The sequence below is a fragment of the Lissotriton vulgaris genome, chromosome 6, assembly GCF_964263255.1.
Source record: "Lissotriton vulgaris chromosome 6, aLisVul1.2, whole genome shotgun sequence".
NCBI classification, from domain to species: Eukaryota; Metazoa; Chordata; class Amphibia; order Caudata; family Salamandridae; genus Lissotriton; species Lissotriton vulgaris.
In genome coordinates this window covers 81,117,393-81,131,565 of record NC_141694.1, presented here as the reverse complement: position 1 = coordinate 81,131,565, position 14,173 = coordinate 81,117,393, and the positions used below count along the sequence as shown (strand labels likewise).

The window sequence follows — 14,173 nt, the reverse complement described above, 5'->3', positions numbered from 1 at the left end:
CCACGGATCTTAAGTGATCATAATCCCCTAATTCTTACAATAACAAAGTCAGTAAACATCAATCAGTAAAGAGTCTGGACTTTCGAAAGAGGGTTATTGCAGGAAGATGAATATGTGGATCACATGAAAATATGGATTAAAGAATTTTTCGAGAATAATAGGGATAGTTCTACTGTAGGGGTAATATGGGATGCTTTCAAAGCTGGGGTCCGGGGGGAAACCCTGAGCTTTAGTTCCTATAAGCGTAAACAGGAGCATACGAGGAATATGAAATTGGCAAACGCAGTACTTAAAGCCGAAGAAAAATTAGAGGAGTGTATTAGGGGTGGAATCTCATTAGATAGTGCAATACTGGAACTCCTTAAAGCGAAAGGGGATGCTGAGGGAGACATCGCCAGAAAGGCTGCAAAATTATATGTAGCAAAAAGAGAGAAATGTCACGAATTCAGTGAAACAGTGGGAAGAACTCTGGCTGTACGAACAAGGCAGCAAGAAGCGCTAGGTACTGTGAGGGAGATCAGGGATACCTCCGGTAGGATTTATACAGAATCAGAGAAAATAAGGGAAGTCTTTAAAAACTTTTATGAGAAATTATATGATGAACCGATAAGGGGGGGATGTCAGTAGAATTAGAGACTATCTACAGGAAATCCCGGTGGTCACGTTCACGGACGAGGAGGCAGAAAGCTTGGAAGAGGCAGTCCAGGGGGAAGTAATAAAAAACGCCATCTTGAACCTCCCCTCTGGAAAAGCTGCAGGCCCGGATCAGATTCCTATAGAATTCTACAAAATATTCTGGGATATCTTAGAAGCTGATATAATCAAGACAATGCAACAGGCGCAGACAGGTGAATCTATACCCGGGTCATGGGGGGGGGGCTGAAATAGTAATAATTTTAAAAAAAGGGAAGCCTCCGGAAGAACCTGGGTCCTATAGGCCCATCACATTGATGAATACAGACACTAAACTTTTCTCTAAAGTATTAGCAACAAGATACGCTGAGATAATTGATAGGGTGGTGAGCAAGAATCAGCATGGTTTTATACCTGGAAGGGGCACCACCCATTATACACGCAAGGTAATAACTCTATTTGATGCTGCAGCGATCTCAGGAGACCCGATGGCGATTATGTTACTAGATGCAGAAAAAGCATTCGATCGGGTCTCCTGGGACTACCTGTGGCATACCATAGAAAGAGCAGGGGTTAAAAAAAGATTTATCAAAGCACTCCAGGCATTATACGTAAACCCAGTGGCCTCTGTGCGAGTGAATGCGGGGAATACAACTCAATTTCGGATAAGGAGAGGAACGAGGCAAGGTTGTCCTTGCTCCCCCTTGCTATTTGCTATGTATATGGATCCACTGATCCGGAGAATAGAGACTTGCGATTTAATAAAACCACTACCTACACGAATTGGCCACTGTAAAATATTAGCATACGCTGATGATGTGGCAGTAATTACACCTACTCCAACGGAGGCTATTGCCCAAGTGGAAATAGAGGCTTCAAGGTTTGGGGAAATCTCGGGATACAAACTTAACATTACTAAGACCCAGATAATTAAAAACCACTATACTACCTGTGCAGATAGTCGAGTTATTCAAGCAGGAACATATCTGGGGGTGACCATATCGGCTGATTTAGATGGTTTAGTGGAAAAGAATTTGATCCCTGTAATTAATAAAGTACGGAAGGACCTGGATAGATTAGATAATTTACACCTATCAATTATGGGGCGGACGAACGTAGTAAAAATGTTGGTCTTACCTAAGTTTCTTTATTTTTTTAGAGCGATACCTTTATTATTTGAGGCCAAGTTGCTTAAGAAGATTGAAGATCTGATTAACAGATTTATATGGGCAAAGGGGAAAACCTGGAGAGCACTCATATTTATGACACTCCCACGGGAAAGGGGTGGGTGGGCACTGCCAGATATAAAGCTCTATTATTGGGCAGCAGTCCTGCAAAATATGGTTGGCTTGGTGGGGGGGGCAGAGTATGAAGGATGGAATGAGTTGGGAACACTAGCAATCTATGGCTTGATACTGGGACCAGAAGCAGAGAATGTGTTCTTAAGATATACGAAACCTAGCTACTTCAAAAGGACACGGTTTAAAACGCTCCTGGCGGCTCATACTGTCTGGAAAGCTTTCACTAAAAGATTTGGGCTGGGTAGATACAACTCATACACTAGACTAAAAGGAAACCCGAATTTACCGGAGGAAGTTGCTGCTGGTCCTATACTTGCAGAATGGGAAAGTAAAGGAGTCAGAAGGATAGGAGATATCCTGGGACAGCAAGGGGTTTATCAGTTTTCCGACCTTCAGGCCAGGTATACACTAGATAAAAGACAATTCTTTAAGTACTTACAAATAAGGAGTTTTCTACATAACAAACAAGGTGGCCCATCAGGATTTAGCAAAAACTCAATCATGGAAGTGATTCAAGCAGGCGAGGATTGTACCATAAAGAGATTCGATGCCGAACTATTGATCTCAAAGGAGGATGATACCGAAAAATGGGCAAATAAATGGAAATGTAGTTTGGATATTAGCGAGGAAAGTTTCTACATATCTCTAGAAATGGGGTATACACTGCTGTGCCCAGCGCCTCTTCAGGCACAACACTATAAAACTATATATCATCTCTACCACACGCCAGCAAAGATAGCTCAGTGGGTTGGCACAGTAGGAACTACCTGTTTTAGATGCGGAAACTTAGATGCAGACTTAATACATGTATTTGCAACATGTCCTCACCTGCAGCTGCTCATAAGAGACACTGAGGGCTTTATAAGTCGTGTACTAGGAACAGATACTCCCTTAACCCCCTCAATAATTCTTCTGGGTGTAAAGGAGGAGGAGGGGCATCAGCAGGGCGGGGGGGAATTTTTCTTATTTTTAGCTATGGCAGTTATGAGACTCTGCATTGCATCTGCATGGCTGGACCCTTTGCCACCGACATTTCACCAGTGGTTGGCTAAATTATTAACAATATATAACCTGGAGATTGAGATCTATGCAAGGAAGGGGAAAAAGGGAAGGAAAATTGGTAAACAGATTTGGGATCCCATTACTCATTGGAAAGAAGGGAATAGGGATTGAAAGGCTTGAATTATATATAAGAGCTATGTATATGGTCAATATGTATTGGACTGCTTAAGTTATGTTTATGTCTCGTTTTTTTTTTCTCTTTCGTTTAGTTGGTCAGATATTTTACAACTTTGTCTGGACTTTAAAACTATCTCACCTATCTGGTTTGTTGAGAAAAAAATTGTAACAAATCGAAACCTTATATTTTCTTTTTGATCCTGTTTTGTAATATCTTTGATACATGCAAAATATTGCTGTGTCCTGTATGTAAAAGTGGGAAAAAATTGCTCAATAAAAAGTATTTAAAAAAAAAAGAGGAATAAAAGGTGTTCCTCCTTTCTTTTGGAGTGCAGGTATCATTCCACACACCCGACAGTTGGTAACATTCGTGGCTATGATGCAACATCTGGATGAATATGTTATTTAGGTAAGATTGTCGATGCTTCTGCTCATGGTAGGGAAGCATAAAATACTGATGTTCCACTGAAGCAGGAGTGGTGGCAACAAAAAGCTGTCGGGCAGGAGCCATTTTCTCAACAAATCAGGTGATAATTGCCATAACCACCAGAGCAACAACAAACCCTACAGCACAGATGATTCCTTTGTTATTCATTTCAGCAACAGTGATAATTGATCTTCCCAAAAACTTGTTGAAAACAATCGTTGGAGCTCTTATCCCTGGGCAGCCGCTGATTTCTTCTCCACGGGCCAAGACGTGTGTCACTACACTACGCAGGGATGATCCTCCCCCCTTGCCACCCCCTTTGCCACATCTGCTCTCCGTTTCACTAACGCAGGGCGGTAGCCCAACCAGTCGTTTTTGGCAAAGCAGATCTTTCCTCTGTCTCAAGTGGTATCGCGATGCACCAGGAATTGTGTGGTCCGGGAAGACTTCAGCAGATTCGTCAGGTGAGATAGCTGGTCCTTTCTCCGTCTCCAGAATCTCTCGATGGTCGGTCAGCACAGCAGGTTCCACCAAAGCAGGCAACACACATTGGCAGTGTGTGCTATGGACCCAGTTCTTCTTGTTCGTCACTCGAACTGCTGTCCTTGTAGCCAGGAGCACTTGCTCTGGTCCTCGCCACCTCGGTTCCAAGCTGTTCGATCTGTCGAAGACCTTGACCATCACGTAGTTTCCAGGATGGAGTTTGTGTGCCTCACCTGTAGATCTGTCAGGAAGCGCTTCTCGAACCTGTTGATGAATAGAGATCAAACTGTTGGTTAACACTGCCAAATAATCATTCAACAGAACACAAGGAACATCATGTATGGGGCGTGGCTTAGAAACTCCCCAAATTTTCATTGGTCTCCCAAAGACGACTTCATACGGGATAAGACCAGATCGTGAGTGTGGCACCGATCTTATGGACAACAATGCCAAGGGTAATGCATCTGGCCACTTTAAAGACGTGGAAGCTAGTATTTTCCCCAACTTCAATTTTAAAGTAGCATTATATCTCTCCACTAATCCTGCTGATTGCGGGTGGAAGACTGTATGGAACTTCTGTTTGATCCCTAAGCCTTTTCAGGACATGCTCAACAACTTGCCCAATAAAATGAAGTCTGTTGTCACTCCACAAAAATTTACAAACACCATATCTAGGGAAAAACTCCTTCAGAAGCACCTTTGCTGTGGTAAGAGCAGTATTATCCTTTGTAGGGTATGCCTCTATCAATTTGCTGAAGGCACATACCACCACTAGGACATATTTCAAATTATGGCAGCGTTCAAGTTGGATGTAATCCATCTGCAAAACTTCAAAAGGTGCGGTTGGTGTAGCAAACCCTCCTGTAGGAGTCCGTGTCCCTTTTCCAGGATTATAATGCCAACAGATCAAACAGGACTGTACTACTCTTTTAGCTGTGCTGGCAATTTCAGAATGCTCCCAAACTTGCGTAAGCAATTTAGTTATTGCTAGAGCTCCAACGTGTGCCAGCCCATGTGCCATTTGAACCATAGGTTGTAAATAGGCTGCAGGCAATTTCCATGTATTCATTTCTTTATTACGCCAACAGCCCTCATCGTCTAACATTCCTTTTTTAGACCATTGTTCAAGCTCTTACGCAGAGGAAGATCTCTGTATATCCAATACTTCCTCTCTAGCGTTATGCCATTGATCAGCTTGAGACTTCACTATGTACATGGAAGTAGTACTTTGCTGCTTCGCAGTCTCACGAGCTTTGTAATCGGCAAAGGCATTGCCTTTTCCTATTTTGTCAATGATTTTCTTGTGTGCGCTACACTTCATAATAGCAACCTTCTTTGGGTATGTAAGTGCAGTCAAGAGATTATGCACTAATTCTCTGTGCATTATCTGCATCCTGTGGGATGTTAGAAAGCCTCTTTCCTTCTAGAGTAGGCCAAAATCATGAACCACTCCAAAAGCATAGTGGCTATCCGTGTAAATGTTCACACACAAGTCAGTGCTAAGTTCACACGCTCGTGTCAAAGCTATTAGTTCAGCTGCTTGAGCCGACTTCTGAGGTATGCGAGCTGTTTCCACTACTGTCTCAAGCGTGGTAATTGCATAAGCAGATGAAGTCGTGCCATCTGGTAACTTCAAACAGGAACCATCAACCCACAGTTCCCCATCTACATCTGAAAGGGGCGTATCTTGCAAATCGATGCGACCCTTTGTCTGTTCCTCAGTAAGGAATATACAATTGTGAGGCTCCTTTGACTGATACTAAGTTTCAGGATATGGCAACAAAGTGGCTGGGTTCAGTGTCGCACACCTCTTCAAGGTAATATGAGGTGCTAACAGTGTCAATTCGTATCCTGTCAGACGAGCACTAGTTAAGTGTTGTGTCTTAGTCTGATTCAAAAGGGCATCTACTGCATGGGGTACTAGCACCAACAGTTTGTGTGACAAAACTATCCCTTCACTCTGATGTATGGACACAGCTGTCGCTGTAACTGAACGGAAGCACACAGGCAATGCACGAGCAACAGGATCAAGGACTGCAGAAAAATATGCACAGGGACGCTGCTTGTCCCCGTGTGTCTGTACTAAAACTGACAATGCACACCCATCTTTCTCATGTACATAGAGTGTAAAAACCTTCGTGTAATCTGGTGTGCCTAACAATGGTGCAGAGCAAAGAGCTTGTCTTAACTGACGAAAAGCTTTTTGACATTCATCTGTCCATGGAAGGGGAATCGGAGTGTTTTTAGTCAAAAGCACTAGCAGGGGTTTAACAATGTGTGAAAAGCCCAATATCCATTGCCTACAAAGCGAAGTTAAACCAATGAATGCATGTGTGGTAAAATCGATTACCAATACATAATTTATAATCAATAATCAATAAGAATAACTCAGAGAAATAAGAGGCAAAATCCGGGATATTGAGGTTAACTCAAAAGGGTTTTATTCCTGTAAAAGGAATTGGGTTATTGGCTCGAGCCAAGGTGGCATAACCATTCCATCACCACGCGGGTTCAGGAAGGGACAGACAGACAACATATTGTTTACAGAAGTACATATATATAGTCAATGCATTACAATGTATGAGCATGTAGTAGGCGTAACAACTGGAAAAGAAGAGATAAAACATGGAAACGTCATGAAAAAAGGCATTACAATAGGCGTGTACTAGAAACGTCACTTATCATGAGGTCATAAGTAGGTGGATCCATAAGAGAATCCTGCAATGTCAGCAGAAATATATGGCAGAGATGCGCGCGCAGCAGCTTGACGTGAGTCTGACGTATAACTGGAGGGCGAAGGGGACTTGACATTTAGCACTACAGGGGTAGACATAAGTCGTGTAAGTGTAGACATAAGTCTAGGATGTCAGATCAACCTAATCCCACACTATACTGGTTGTGAGTGCGTGTACATGTGTCTACGTGTCGACCTGCTAGGTGAGGGGGCATGGGCCTACCATGGCAACGGAGTCTATGAATTACTTGCACGGAGACAGAAGGACCGGGCCCTCTGCTCCTGCAGCTGGGAGGATGTTTACTTGAGCTACGAGACAGGAATGTGTTTTCGAGGAGTAGAGCAGATAATTCGAAGGTTGAATGCAGTCTTGGCAGGCAGAGGCTAGGCTATGCGCCGGAGCCGCGCAAGGAGTAAGGTGGGGGTCACTGGTACAGAGGTAGCCTGGGCTGAGGCCCTCGGAGTCAGGAAGCAGGAAAGAACTCGAAAAAGGCTCAATGGCATAATCTGGGCCTACTTCGCCAGAGCTGAAAAACGTGTAAAGTGTACCACAAAAAGACGGTGGCACGGTATATATAGGAACTGAATATTCAATCCGTTCATGGCGGATCTGATAGAAGACATGTTAAAGATGGACGCAAATGTATTTGCGTCTTCGTAGCTGGCACAGGAGGGAAATTACATGCACTGTAAGCTAGTACATGGAGACGGTGGGGTACTCGCTGGGGAACACTACTCGATCAAAAATTATATTTCCTCACATGGACAACTTTCTGTGTGGAGGGTACTGGGGTGTCTAAAATTGCTTGAATGTGATCTGGTGTCAATGCACGGCTCTCCTTAGACAGAAGGTGACCTAAGTAGGTTACCTTCGGTCTACAATATTGCAATTTCTTTCGTGACACTTTATGATGGTGTGTAGCAAGAAAAGTAAGCAAAGACAAAGTAAACTCTTCACATAGCTCAGGCGTATCGGCTGCCAACAAGATGTCATCAACATATTGTATAAGAGCCATCCCTTCAGGCAAAGTAAAGGTATCAAAGTGTCTCTTCAATGCTTCACTATAAATACTAGGACTCTCAGTATAGCCTTGAGGAACTCTACAAAATCTATACAATCGATTATTCAAAGTGAAACCGAACAAATATCGGCTATCAGGATGAATAGGGATCGAAAAGAAAGCGTTCTTCAAGTCTATCACAGAGAATGTAGTTGCTGTCGGAAGAACCAAAGTAAGTAGTGTCGTTATATCAGAAACCACAGGATATTGCGGTATTACAATCTTGTTCACTTCTCTCAAGTTAATGATAAATCTATAAATCCTAGTGTCAGTATCTTTTTTCAAAATGGGAAGAATCGGACTATTGCAAATATTGTAAGAAACTTCTTCCACGACCCCTACTTTAATCAATTCATGTACAATGCGTGTGAGTGCTTCTTCTCCTTCTCGAGAAATTTTATACTGAGGCAGTCTTGGCAATGAAGCACCCTCCTTGACCCTAATATGCACTGGCGGAATAACCATTTGCCCTACTTCAGTGTCTGAAGTAGCCCACAAAGTACTAGGGAGTGAAGCTAATGCAATGTCGTCTTTAACAATACAGGATCTCTCTACCACAGGGTAGTTGTCATTCAAAATAACCCGTACTCCTTCCAGAGAACATCGTATCGTAGCCCTGAAATATTTGAGCATATCAAGACCCACAATATTGTCTGGTGTGTTTGGAGAAAGCAAAAATGGACATGGAGCAGTAAACTTATCAACATGGAATGCAAGTGGTTGTGACAATGGGCTAAGGGAAGGTGTTCCATCGAAACCTATCGATGTAATCGTTAAGCCAGACAGGGGAGCCCTTTTTTAATTGTGGGTTTTGTAATGCGCTAGAATCGACTCCCGAAGGAGTATCTCTGCGCAGTAGACCGCTGGGGAACCCGTCCTGGCTTTCCCTGTGAGATGGTCCCTACTGGGTATCTCCAAGGTGAAACCAGGCATCCCCGGCGTATGTGGGAGGCCGTTGTGGAGATGAGGCAAGCTAATGCCCAGAGTTGCCGAGTGTGATCCCTTGTTAGAGTAGGCACCGAGGTGAGAATTATCGAGTCCTCGCCTCGGTGCCTACTCTAACCAGGGATCACACTCGGCAACTCTGGCCATTAGCTTGCCTTATCTCCACAATGGCCCCCCACATACGCCGGGGATGCCTGGTTTCACCTTGGAGACACCCATTAGGGACCATCTCACAGGGAAAGCCAGGACGGGTTTCTCAGCGGTCTACAGCGCGGAGATACCCCATGTGGGGTGATTCAGGCGCTTTACAAGACATCATTACATTACATTGCATTACATTGTTTAAATAAGGGGAGTGGGCTCATGGGCCAATATACGCCTCGGGAAGCTCATTCCCAGGGGCTTCATTCCATAAGGGGAGGGGGCACACAGCCCCTCTCCCTGTGCCATTATAAGCCCCAGGGAGCCCAACCCAGGGGCCGAAATGTCTTTAGAAAAATTGCAGTTTTCTTATGCGAACCCCAAAGACACCCGCTTGATTATGTTGTAAATAAATGGCGGCCTGTGACCACTTTGTTTAATTAAGGGTAGAGGGGCATGCGGCCCCCCCCTCCATGAGCAATTTCAGGCCTCAGGTAGCCCATTCCCAGGGGCTGCATTCCATAAGTGGAGGCGGGCATGCAGCTCCCTCCCCGAGCCATTTCAGGTCCTGGGGTTTCCACTCTATGGGCTCAAATGTCAAAAAAGGGTGAGGGGGCTATGCAACACCCTTCTACAAGCCTTCAGAGGCCTTGAGGACCACATCACTCTAAACTTTTTGAAAGGGAGGGGGCCCTGTGTCCCCCCTCCCTGAGCCTTTAATGGACATGGGCTGGCTCACTTACTGTGGCCCGGGGAGACAACCTCCTGGACAAAGTGGTTTCCCTCCCACACCGACAAGGAAACATATGTTTGCCATATGTTTGCACCCATCTGGCAGGAGCATTTTCAAATCTCCCACCAAACAGGAGAAAACACAAAGACTGCTTCCAGCTTAAAAAATTCTTCTGCCACCTGGGAGCAGACTTGTATTCTGTTTTCCAGCCTACTCTGACGCAGGGAAACAGAATAGTATATTGCTTCTGCCCTGAGGGAGCAGTATAAATAGCTGCTCTTTCTAGGCAGGAGCAATGCTGGCTCCTATACCATACGGGACCACAGGTTTTGGGGCTCCCCCTACGGCCCCCAATGTGTTGTTTGCGGGTGTCCTGGGTGGACACCGGGGCACTCACCTATATTAAAATCAGGCCCGGGGGAAGGGGGGCTGTGCGGCCTCCCTCTCCTTTAAAATAAAACCAGTCCTGTGAGAAGAGGACCCCAGGCAATAATGCGGCTCGGGGAGGGTGGGCCCCTCACCTTTAAAATATTAGCCCTGGGGATGGGGTCCTCAGTGCTTAATTTGAGCCGGTGGTTTCCGGTGCTCAGCACTGGCACTTAATTGTTAACACTAGCCCTTGTGACACTCTGCCGCAAGGAGGCGCTGTCTGGCTAATTTAGAGATGATCATAACGACAGTTGATTATTAATTCAATATACATTAAAAATTACTATTAATTCCCGCCCAAGCCAATCTTATCGCTTTGGGGGTCTGGAAAAGTCTGAATTGTCACACTTCTAGGTGTGTTATGGTTAATAGTTGTGTTATTACTGTCATTGGCAGCATGGCAGGGGCAATGTTTGGTGTTAGCTGCAGTGGCTATTGACGAGAGCCCAGGCACTTGTTTTTTTTCACTAAATGAGCACTGCCTCCTCCCCATCAAAAGCCTAAGGGAATGGGGTCTCCAGGGCTGAATAAGGCTCGGTTAGGGGCCCATGTGTGACCCCTCCTCTTTTATTTACATTTTGGCCCCAGGGGATTGGGTCCCCAAATAAGGCTTGGCGTAGGGGGGCCCAAGTGGGCCCGCTCCATTTATATTTTATTTGCCCCTGAAGGATGGAGCCCTGGGGCCTATTTGAGCTCAGGGAGGGCAACTGCACCCCTCCATAAACCTTAGATTTTGGCCCGGGGTGGGGTCCACAGAGCCCACAAAGGCTCGGGGCAACAATGTCCTGGCTTCAGTATCAGTGTATCTCGATTGCCTAGTTCTGGACCACGAGGAATGTATACTCTTTCATTTCAGAATGGCCACCAGCAGTACCAAACCTCATAAAGTAGTGTGGCTTCATGGGACAGGGAGTTTCATAGACTGTACTCAGGTGTCTTGCATATTTTGCCTAGTGAAGATGTGAAGCCTTATCTTCGAGCAAAACCAACACTCAGTGCACTAACAGCCTTTCCGTCCTTGGAATGCACGCAAAGCCTGAGAGTTCGAAGTGCAGGTCACAGATCATGGCAAAGTAGCATAGGTTACACTGACTACAAATACCAGTGTGCACAGAGGCAGCTTATGGAACAGGCAGAACACCAGAGAAAGAGAATTCCATTATTAAATAACCACTTTCATTAGCCACAAACGTTGATTGCTCTTAAAACTGTTGTGTAGCTACCTCAATCAGGTGATTAGAGTTGTACCAAGAATGCATTGTTTTCTCTTTTTAAAGATAACAGGTTGGTCAAGCATTGTTTTATTGTGTGGTATTGTGATTGTGCTTACACAGGAGTCTTTAACTCCTCTGATATCTCCCTTAGTATATCTTGGACAGTTTAGCTTTGCTGTTCGGAGGCTGCTCTGAGGCTTATTTGCTAAAAGTGTGTACTTGGTTCTCCTTTTTGGGTACATTGGTAGTTCGTATCCTGAGCCATGGGAGGTAAAAGGCCTCAATTGACACAGTTAAGTTACTGGACAGTTGGGTAACCCACAAATCAGCTCCCATTATCTTAAAAGTATTGTACTATTTCTAAATGTCTAACCTCACAGTACCTGGTTAATCCTCCAAGCTGAGAGTGTCAGGTGCTGAAAGGAAATATTTGCCCATTAATTTCAGTACAAATGTTTTGTGGTACCCGAGCACTAGTAGTAAATGAGAGTAACCTTAATAGTTACTGCCCAATAACCTCCGATCGCAAGAAAAGGGCTCACATACCACAGTATAAGTGCAAAAAAGCTGGCTCACATCAATGAAAAACTGTGACCGATTACCATCAAGAAGTAGCTGTTGATAACTTTGTACATATTAAGTATGGTAACATATGCCACATTAATCCTGTAAGATATTCCATGTTGAAGGGAAAATTCTCCGAATTCAAGTACAATTGTAGCAAAATGTATATGTAAATACCAGGCACACAGTTAGAATGAAAGGTCCACTATATATTCTATATACACTATATATTCTGTTTCAGATTTTACCAGCTGGTGACCAGACTAAAGTGGGGGAAAATGGGGTCACTCTCAGTGGGGGACAGAAGGCTCGAATCGCCCTGGCAAGAGCGATATATCAGGTGAGTAACTGACACCAATCGTTTTTTTAATATTCCTAAGAAAATGTGTGAGCATTATGCTGAATGCCCCTCTAGCATTCAGGGAACCCACTAATACATGTATGTTTCTTTTCCCTGATGTGAGTATATCATTGTATGTCCAGGTCCAACACCTACAAGCCCCTCATCACAAAATTCCTTGCCTTACACATGCAGTCACCTAACATTTTACTTAAAGTTACAGATCATCCAAAGACATATAATATCAACAATGACAGTGACCAAGAAACTGCAAAAACATATGTTTAATGGTTCATTCATCAGAATTATGCTCATGTGATCACACAGTAAAATATAAAAACATTATCTGATAGTGTGGATGAAACTGGCACTGGCCCATATAAAGTCAATAGTAATGGTATGAATATCGCCCCAGTAAGGTAATCAGAAAGTACAGGCTAGTAATAGTGAGGAGCCAAGGGCATTGGCAGCGTTTCTGTCGCGATCGTCCTCAAGCGAAGAAAACGCTGTGCAGTGGTGTCATTCGCTTATGAGAGAAATGGATGGAGGAACTACGTGTCCCAGAAGGCCATGGGGCGCAGGATGTTCGGGGAGTGACGTCTTGTGTTTAGGCGCCTCCTCTGCACAGGGAAGTGCTTGACAATCCGGATATTGTCTCAAGCCTAGTCGGAAGGTGCATTCTCGGAGGAACCAGGAAGTGGTCTACGCCGATCAAGAGCCTGCGTGGTCAGTGGGTTCGTCTTCGAGGGTCTACGCCGATCAAGAGCCTGCGTGGTCAGTGTGAACATTACCGGAGTATCGCAAGTACCTTAGGAGAGCGGGCTCGCCTCCTTTCTACTTGACTTCTTGTTTTTGTTTTGTTTTCGTTAGTCCGTACTTTGGGAAACCTTACCTTTGTTTTCCTTGTGAAATACTGATTCCTTGATCTGTTTAGCAGTGATTATAACTCATTACTTCAGCCCTAGTCTCCAATGCAGTAATTGGTAGACGTGGAGAGTCCAGGCCTTATCGATTGGGATTTCTGGTGATTTGGGGGTGCGGAGTCGGGGGTAAGGGTGGACTTCGTAGTGAGTGGTTCTAATGGTAGTGTTCTTGTCTTCCTGTCCTGCAGCACTCCAAGTCCCGCCACAACCCTGCTGTACATCTGACCAGTCCTTGTTGGAAGTGCAGAACATTCTGCTCCCTTTTTTCTTTGTTCTCTCCCTTTTTTACCTGGGCACAGGTTCAAGCAGTGAATTCTTTCATTGCCGGGAATTGTGTCAGGGGGAAGAAGGGGGAATATCATCTGCCATCGTCTCTGCTGGTCATCTGTTTCAGGTTAGTGGCGTTTGTTTGTTCTTGCGCCGCTTGCAATCCCGACAGATTGTCAAGCCCAAGAATAACGTCCGGCCCAGACGATGGATACGGATGGGGTATTAAACTCATTGTTGGACGGCTTCTCAGCCGTCAGCCCTACAACATGAGGTCCATACATCGCGTTTGGAAAATCAAGCGTTACATAGGGAAATGGCCACTTTACTAAGGGAGGTAACCGACCTCACACAGAAAGGTTCCAAAGGGAGGCAATACATTAAACCAGCCACATTGCCTCCTCCCTTATCCCAGACCGCTACTACTTCTACACCGGAGGGTGGGTTTTTTGTAGCATCACCTGCCACATCCCCTTCCTTGGATACCGTACCTACTGTCCAAATCATTCAAAACACAGGCATACCTTTGGCCCCCCACTGAAAGGTTTTATGGCGATCCCAAAAATTTCGAGACATTTTTAAATCAATGCCGTCTCCATTTTTTGTGATAACCCGCGGTTTTCCAGGAGGAAGCTGGGAAAACAGCCTTTATGATGTCCTATATGGGCGGAAACGCAGCCAGTTGGACCATCCCTTTATTGGAGAGGAATGATCCTGTGTTGCACCATTTCCCCGACTTTTGTTTGGAACTAAGAAAACTGTTCGACAGAAAGTCCCACATGATGACGCTTGATCGTGA

The 14,173-nt window shown here is 44.7% G+C and overlaps 1 protein-coding gene across 2 annotated transcripts in view; it reads left to right on the top strand.

Annotated features, from left to right (window-relative positions):
- The window catches only part of LOC147706829 (ATP-binding cassette sub-family C member 10-like), a 1,327,484-nt gene that overhangs the window by 872,770 nt on the left and 440,541 nt on the right, over positions 1-14,173 (top strand). For both annotated transcript variants that reach the window (XM_086925963.1, XM_086925964.1), the window contains one exon: positions 12,086-12,184. In XM_086925963.1, coding sequence (XP_086782089.1) covers positions 12,086-12,184 — 99 coding nt within the window. The remainder of the gene's footprint in view (positions 1-12,085; positions 12,185-14,173) is intronic.